We start from the raw sequence: 8781 nt of genomic DNA, 5'->3' as shown, positions 1-8781 counted from the left end.
ACTGATTGAGCCGCGTTACAAATATAAAGATCAAGTAGAACATCATCTGTTGACTGAAACAGAAGACAATTAAAAAAATGATGGAACATAAGTGTTCCTGTAAGAACGGATTATAAACCTTAGATCGTAAGGAGATAAAATGTCTTGTCTTGAGAAGTGTTAAGAATAGTATACAATGGGCTAACATTGATTTCTACATTAAATCCATCCCTGTTGTTTCCATTAAATCGCCGGTCAGCAGCCCTATTCTACTGTTACTCATCGGCTTTAAACCAAGAAGGAACAATCTTCAAAGTATTTGGAACCAACAAGCTAACGCAGACAGAATGGGGCTTAACAAACATATTGTCATTGTATATCATATCAGAAATTGTGCCCAACAGTTCATATAATAATACACGGTGAAACTTAAAAAGTGACAGTATTGAATGCCGTAAAGATATTCCCAAATTGTCATGGTGAAGAAATAAAGATTTAAATGGAATGGTCCTCCCTCAAAGCCGGCTGGTTTGGTTGTTTAGAAACTAACGCATGAGCACCACCTGGCGAAGACATCCTCAACTCTCACGCTCAGTTACTTTTGTATTATTTGTGCACCCTGCAGAACAATAGGAGGTGCCAATGAACCATCAGGGTCCAGTGAGGGGTTTGGATTCAAATTGGAATATATGGCCTCTTGCTTCATATTGTTTGCTCTCTCTCTCTCTCTCTCTCTTTATCTAGTTTTTGTTGAAAAGCACATAATACGTCTTAAGAAAGGTGCTTCATTAATAATGTGCCAAACTGTTATTACTTCGACCTGACCTTCCGATGGACATCTTCAATTAATTGTAATTATGGAATTCAAGGATTATTTCCGTCATTGTGCACCACGTGGATGCGTAACGAAGTTCTTTTGTAAATACGTCACGAGGATGCAAATGATTGATTTCATTTGCGTCCATTTCGTCACGCAGAGTGAGTAAATCTTTGTTGGAGTCTTTGTATGAAACGTGTCAGACGTCGCCTCACACGACCGCTGATTCCGCAACTGCAGCCAATCAAAAAGCCGGCCACGCGCACGCGTGTGCCCGCGCGTGCTCGTCCCGGTGTGGAAGGAGGTCGCTAGTTAAGTGGACGGGTCGAGCTGTGTGGGTTTGCGGTCTGATATCATGTAGTCACTTTCTTTTAATTTTTTTTAAAACGACCTCCTTAAAATAACAATGTCGGCTGCCGGTGCGAATAAGGTAAATAAGCACATTCTGGAGTTTAATCAACAAGGCGTGTTTGCTGTGTAGACTAGTGGCATTATAGGGAATTCTTGTTGAAATGCTGGATTACTTGGTGCCTGTATAATTCCTAAGAAATCCTTTGTTTTTTAATTTGACAGTATTTTTCAAACGACGTTGCATTTTCAGATCAAAACAGCGTCCACCTCAGTGGTGGGTTGTTAATGAGTAAAGTTCCTCAAGTACTGTGCCTACCTTACTATACTTTTAATATATATAATAATAATAATAATATACTAATATTTTCACTCAACACTGTTTTATTCTTCCTCTGCGCCACAATTCACACACAAATGTACTCTGCACTCCCTTTTATTTATTATTGTATGTTAATACATAAAGTAATAATAGTGTGCACTGTCATAGCAATAAAGAACACATTAATGCTAACAGTAATGTCATATATAGATTTATGTATTATTTAGAAATGATTCATTCTGTATTATGAATACTTTTTGGTACTTTTAATTGAGTTCTTGATTTTAGTGCAGGACTGTTACTTGTTACTGAGTCATTTTAGATCATAATATTGGTTACTTGTATGAGTAGATCTGCTTGTTTTACCAGCGATGACCCTTAGAAAACTGTGTGCCCAATAACAGAAGACTAATTCTGCAAATTATTTGTAAGTGAAAGAATATCAGGCAATCTTTGCAGATGTCACATCATCATATGTTGCAAGTGTAATTGTTACCATGTCTCTCCTTCATCTTGCCTTATATGTTACAGGAAATCCAGATATCAAATAGAGGAAATGCTGTGATTTTAGAAAATTGATGGGCAACTTGACAAGTCAAATGTGTGCAATCTAATATGTGTCTATCTGTTTGTATAAACAGAGAATTTCTTTGAAATTGGTGCTAATGGTTGCTTCTGCAGCCTTTGGAGGAACTCTTCAATATGGCTACAACCTCGCAATAATGAATGCTCCTGCAACTGTACGTTTTGTCTCATTTCTAATATATTGTGTGTGTGTGTGTATTTTTCAAAGAAATATCACGTAGTGGTTGTATAACAATAAACACAGGTCTATAGTGTAAGATACAGTTAAAAAATAAATGTATGAAAATATTGAAAGCGTAAAATAAAATCCTCCGTTGGCACAAGCAAGAATTAACATCCTTGTGTCTATGAGTCAATCTCATTGTAACACGTACAAATTTTAGTATTCATTGAATCTAATTCTGAATGCAGCATCCTCATTGACAAGCAGCTGCACTCACAAGTAAAGAGCACAAACCTCCATCGTCAACTTACATCTTTTTCAACGGTCTTCTTCTGATCATTTGGAATATTCAGATTGAGCCTGAAAGCTTTTACACAGTCAAAGTGCAAAACACAGACAAGGGAACTGAGGTAATAAGTGCCAGCTTTGACCGTTGAGCGGTTCTCGATCTCAGTGAAACCGCAATGGTTGACCGTCTTGTCTTTTCACACAGTTTATTCAGACCTTTGTCAATGAGACATTCTTGGAGCGGTGGGACATCCAGTTGAAGGACTACCAGGTGACACTGATCTGGTCAATTATCGTCTCCATCTTCTCGTTGGGGGGCTTTGCGGGGTCCCTCATAGCGGGACCAATGACCATACGCTACGGGAGGTATTATACGACGCTGCATCATGCTGCTGTGTGCTAATGTTTTAACACATTGAAATGTTCCCACTCAGAGTGTATCATTGACCTGTTGAAATGGACGCACATATAAATAGATGCAGAGAGCGGCCATTTATTTTTCCTCTGCTACGGCTGCACATGCATGTGACCCTCGAATGAATTTTAAACCTCAAAGAAACACATATTCATTCATATTCTACATATCCTGCTTGCAAACTACATTTACTACATTTACTTGTCCTCTCATCCAAACCCAAAGGAAGAACTGCCTGTTGTTGAACAACGTTTTCCTAATGACTGGAGCACTCTTAGCTGTGACAAGTAGAGCTGCCAAGTCTTTTGAGATGATCATCATCGCACGTGTCCTGGTGGGAATAAATGCCGGTATGTCATTTGTGTCACTAAACGTTCGACGTGTTTTCACTCACATATAAGAAAAATGTTCAACAGAAAGAAAAACTTCACAGAATGCCAATGTGTGTGTTTTTTCCAGGGATCAGCATGAATGTGCAACCCATGTATTTTGGAGAAAGTGCACCAAAGGACTTACGAGGGGCCATCTCCTTGTCTTCAGCTGTTTTCACAGCATTTGGTGTTGTGTTAGGACAGGTGGTCGGACTCAGGTGTGGACACTGTCGGCCTTTTTTCATTTGTCGTACCATACATTTCTGCTGTAGACTCAATTTACATCCACAGTATAACAGCCTGGATTATTTATTTACAGAGAGATTCTGGGCAGCGAGTCGTGTTGGCAGTATCTTCTTGCTAGTAATGCCATTCCTGGCCTGGTCCAGCTCCTGACCCTGCCGTGGTTCCCCGAGAGCCCCAGATACCTGCTGATCGACAGGGGGGACAAGGAGGCTTGTATTGATGGTGGATACTGTAATATGTCGCGCCAGTGGTGGAAAGTAACTTCTGTAGGCACACTTTAAAGTAGAAAAAAGTACGATTTGTGTAGCAAAATCAGTTCTTTTACATTTCCTCCAACAAATTTCTTTGTAACCCTTTGTAACTACCATAAGTAAGTGTGTATGAAGTAATAGAAAATAGCTCCAACCTTAAAATGCTTCAAACACATTGTTGTATCTGCACTTCTAATTTGAAGAATGAGACATTTATTTAGGGCTTTTACATGTTATGTAAAGTATTTTTACATTGTCGTATGCACTTTTACTTCAGTATCTCCCCACATCTACTAAATGTTCTTTCTTTTAAATGAAATAAAACTAAAGAACAATACATCGTAGCCAGTGAGCTGGAGAGCTCAGGGCATTTAATTAAAAACAAACATTTCTTTCTTTGTCAGCTCTGCGACGGCTGCGAGGCTGTGAGGTCCAGAGCAGTGAGCTGGACGAGATGCTGCAGGAACAGGCTGAGACCAAAGGCATGAGGGCCCGTCGACCCTGGGAGCTTTTCACTGATCGCTCAGTGCGCTGGCAGCTCATCTCCGTCATGGTCATCAGCAGTGCCATGCAGCTCTGTGGTAATGACTCGGTAGGGAAAAACAATACGAATTAATACATAATCCACGAGGATCAGTGTCACGGATGCCGAGCTGCAGGATCCGATGCTCTTTCGGCCTCTGAGACGACAGAGGGTTGATTAGAAATTTGAGACGATCCATCAGTGGCTTGTGTCGTGTGTAGCTTTCTTTATATGCATGCAAATCGTATTAATAATGTAGATCGGTGATGAAGCACTTTGCTGAAATGTGCTTAGAATACTGTAACATATTGTTTTTCTTTGTATGTGAGAGTAATGGGTCTGTACTTATTTTTAGAGCTGCAACATTTTGCCTTCTCATTAAAACATTGTGACTAAATAAATAAGTTTCAAGGCTTTTACCACATGCTTGGCAGGTTGGAAGGAATGGGGCAGGGTATTAACATAGTTGATTAGATGCTGGTTCAATCCTCTTATTAACAATTCAAGCACTTTTAATGATGCTCTGCAGCAGTAATATTTTCTTTTTTACTTTTTCTTTCAGATTTACTTCTATGCATCATACATTTTCAAAGAGGCAGGAGTAGCTGATGATAGAGTCCAATACATCACAATTGGCACTGGTACATGTGAATTATCAGCGTGTATATTGTGTGTAAGTATCCATTATCAGAGGACATGTTACGTAAGCGGCTGATGTCAAAGAGACTGTTGTTTACATTCCTCTCAAGGCTTTAACAGAGACTTAGTACTAACAACAGTTCAATGTACTAGTTTATCTACAACAGATCTTATATTTGATGTAACAGTTGACATGTGATGTTACTCAAACACAACATGAACGATGTACAATAGGATGCGAGTATTCCTGAGTAGCTATAACGTAATGCTAATGCAAACTGTCTACTAAACTAGCAATAAGTATTTATTACCAGCCGACTGTTCGTACAGGCGAATTCTTAAGCGAGGCCACCATGCGACATCACTTAACTGTGTTCCAGACAGCACATTAAAACTTCACCAAGTGACACATCATCAGCTTTCAGCTCGGTTCATAATCTCTGACGTTGCACATCATTGCTCGTCCTGGCGTTTGGAGAACACCTCATACTCAATTTGACATCGTGCTTAGAATGAATAGTATGCCATTGATACTGTAAACAGCCTAAAGGATTAGTTACACGCTTTTTTTATTACAGAAACAGAATTCTGAGAAAGGGCAGTCTCCAGAGGTTACTTGGCAACCAGGACTTTAAGAGGTTCCAAGGAAGTTCCTGATTTGTATTTGTTCGGCGGCGGCTGCCGGGGCTTTGTGCACCTCGGGTGTAATGTGATCCTGTTATAGAAGAACAGAGCCTGACGTCTATAGTTTATGTATTTCAGAACCTGCTGGTGGAGCGCAAAGGTCGGCGGTTCATGCTGATGGGAGGCTACATCCTCATGACCGTCTGGGCGGTTGTCTTCACAATTGCTCTGTTGTATGAGGTATCATGAATTAATTCACTTACACAATAACCAAAATACTTAACTTTTCTGAAGATAAATCCTTCATTTATCATTGCAAGGTAACAAAGACAAATAAACTAATAATTCTGATTATTTTGTGAGATTTCTACAGTGAAGTCGAGTCTATAAAACCATGAAAGTGATCTGGTTTGTTTTCTTCTTTTCTGCAAACAGCACTATACACCCTGGATGCCGTACATAAGTATGACCTGCATCTTCACCTACATTATCAGCTTTGGTTTGGGACCAGGTAAGTTTTATTTAGGTAAAAAAAAGTCTTAAACAAAACAACATGACAAAGCATGATGCAATGATAAAAAATCAGTTCCATTTTGTTTTGAAGGACGTGACGATGAAGCCTCATCAATAGGATGTTTTTTACTGTATTTTCTCAGCTGGGGTGACTGGTGTTTTGCCGACAGAGATCTTCAATCAGACTGCTCGGCCAGCAGCCTACATGATCGCCGGCTCAATGATGTGGCTCAACCTTTTCATCATTGGGATGATCTTTCCATTTCTAGTGGTCAGTCTAACACTTCAACGTGCAACGACAATGAGCCAGCATGAATGTGCTTAAACCATTTAAAGACGAAGAGTACATTCAACTACCACGTTGATAATACAATTAGTCAAAAAACGAAAATTAGATTCAAAACATACTGGTTTGCTCCACTTGCAGGGGATTACTGGTGCATACTGCTCCAGTTGTCGTCTTGTCATGCCAGCTAATAAACAGCAAACCATGCAAAGATATCACATTTTAATGGTGCATTTATTTTACATAAAACATCTTTCAACAACTTAGCATGAGAAGGGGTCAACCAGCTAACAGGTATGTTAGAATGGAATATGAAGGACCCCTTTGAATATGAAAAGTCACCCTGCAGCACCTCCCAGAGTTCACAGTTTGAAACTGAGGAAATAAGAGACTTTTTGGCCCGATGGTCACGGCTTTATCTCTGACCCCACTGAACTGTCCTGGATATGGAATTTGAGGACTATGCTTTCAGTTCATTCATTCCAATTCTGTAAATCTGCGTATTTAAGAAAAATAGAAAACACATATGCGGGCCTGGAGTCGGTTGATATTAAAGCAAACAATCAGACATTTTGTGCAGTGATTTAAATAACTTCATACATGGGCCTCAGAGCTTTCTGTTTCCTTTCCTCTACAGAGCGAGGTGAGAGAGTACTGCTTTGTGCCTTTCGGAGCAGTCTGCCTGCTGTCGGCGTTGTTTGTCGGCTTCTTTCTGCCAGAGACCAAGGGGAAGTCGTTGTCAGCCATCACAAGTGAATTCAACAAGCTCAACTTCAAAGGCCAGGAGGAAAAGTGTGTGTCGCCAGATAAACCTCTGTATCAGCTGGGTGAAGTCAGTCTTTCCACGGCCTTGTAGACAGACTCTTCCTGTCGAAAGACACAAGGAGACACTTTCACTAAAGGCCTCAACGTGACCAGATCTGCTTGAGCGGGAAGACGTGGTGAACGGAGGTTTCACATCACAGAAAGTGGCTTGACTCTATTTTCACCCCTTTGATTTTTTTTTTCTTCGAGAGAATCGAGAGAATTTTGTCATGCACTTATTGCACTTATGTTTTGCTGCTTTTTGTCACTGATAGACATGAGACCAAATTAACTAAAACTACTGTATAATGGCAGAAGATCAGTGATATACTCCTTCTGAAAACACATCAGCAGGTCCTTGCTTTTCCCACTCATTTTGGGGTCAACGGTCAGAGGAAACGGAACAGCAGACCTTACAGTTCAATGACTTACAGAGTACTGACGTCTTTGCTGAGAGGCAGGTGGTGAACCAAATCATAGATCATGGAAAGTAATATAAATGAGCACCTTACCGAATATAAACCGCATGCATTAGTGGGAAACCCTCAATCATAAGAAAAGGTTTCATGTTGAGTATTTGTATGTTTGGCAATGCCTGAAATCTATAGTTTTTTATTGCTGGAATGAGTGCAATTTTTTGTGTTGAATACTGATGTTTTTGTTTTAATGATCTAACTCTCGGCCAATAAATGCCTTGTATGAAAACCCCCCTTCGTGTTGGATTTTTTTATGTGACCATCAAAAGGTGCCTTCTACACACTAATAATAAGTCAATAAAATTTGTCAATAGTCAATAGTGTGAAAGAAATGTATTTGTCCTTACTGTTGGTTTTGGTGAGACCACATGCTCCTCTTCCCCATCACACATCGAAATATTATATAGTCTTACATTAGGGAAAGTAATCTGACAGGGCTGCGCTAACTATGATGATGTCATAATGACTTAATAAGGGTTGTTTTCCGGCCCACAGCAGTGAAAAGATTGTCACAAATGCTCGACATCTGCTCAAGCTGCTCCAAGACCTCTCAGAGGTTAATGTAGAGAGGGATGATGCTTTGGCCATTCGAGCTCCAAACTCCTCAGTATCAGATCAGCCGAATCAGTGTCACATTTTAAAAAGTGTTTAAAAAACGTTCTGTTCAGTTGGCCATTGTAATGTATATATATATTTAAAAAAAAAAAAAAAATATATATATATATATATATATTGTTTTTTCTATCTTTATGTTTGACCACTATTGAAAATCAATGCATATTTAAGGACTTTTTCTGATGTTTAATGTATATTTTTGGTTTTATAATGCACCTTCATTGTGTGGTGAAGCACCCTTGAAAGGTGTTATAAAATAAAATGTTCATTATTTTCCCATGTTTGTCAAAGCTCCTCCAGAGCAAGGGGGGACATTATGCAACTTTCTCAACAGGATGATTTATACTTCCCTCAATGAATACGTTGATCTTCATATCTAAAATCACTGGATGTGTTTTTTCTATATATGACTGTTCTATATTTAAATATGTAATAAAGTATAAAGCAAGGTTGTATGAACTGAACACACTTTTTATTATGCTGCGAGTAATCCTCTTATCCACACAGGTGATCTGC

General features: G+C 39.4%; 1 protein-coding gene across 1 annotated transcript; it reads left to right on the top strand.

Annotated features, from left to right (window-relative positions):
* The first annotated feature begins 922 nt into the window (after window positions 1-922).
* LOC120835760 (solute carrier family 2, facilitated glucose transporter member 11) lies at window positions 923-7879 on the top strand. The gene is made up of 12 exons (XM_040204960.2): window positions 923-1226; window positions 2108-2206; window positions 2708-2868; window positions 3143-3267; window positions 3377-3506; window positions 3608-3756; window positions 4190-4377; window positions 4871-4981; window positions 5710-5811; window positions 6007-6082; window positions 6228-6355; window positions 7008-7879. Exons 1-12 carry the CDS (start codon window positions 1203-1205, stop codon window positions 7224-7226), a joined length of 1512 nt encoding a protein of 503 aa, XP_040060894.2. The 5' UTR covers window positions 923-1202; the 3' UTR covers window positions 7227-7879.
* The last annotated feature ends 902 nt before the right edge of the window (window positions 7880-8781 follow it).

This window comes from Gasterosteus aculeatus, chromosome 17 (assembly GCF_964276395.1).
Source record: "Gasterosteus aculeatus chromosome 17, fGasAcu3.hap1.1, whole genome shotgun sequence".
Lineage (NCBI taxonomy): Eukaryota > Metazoa > Chordata > Actinopteri > Perciformes > Gasterosteidae > Gasterosteus > Gasterosteus aculeatus.
The sequence above is the reverse complement of the archived record's forward strand: the minus strand, read 5'-3'. Positions and strand labels throughout refer to the sequence as shown.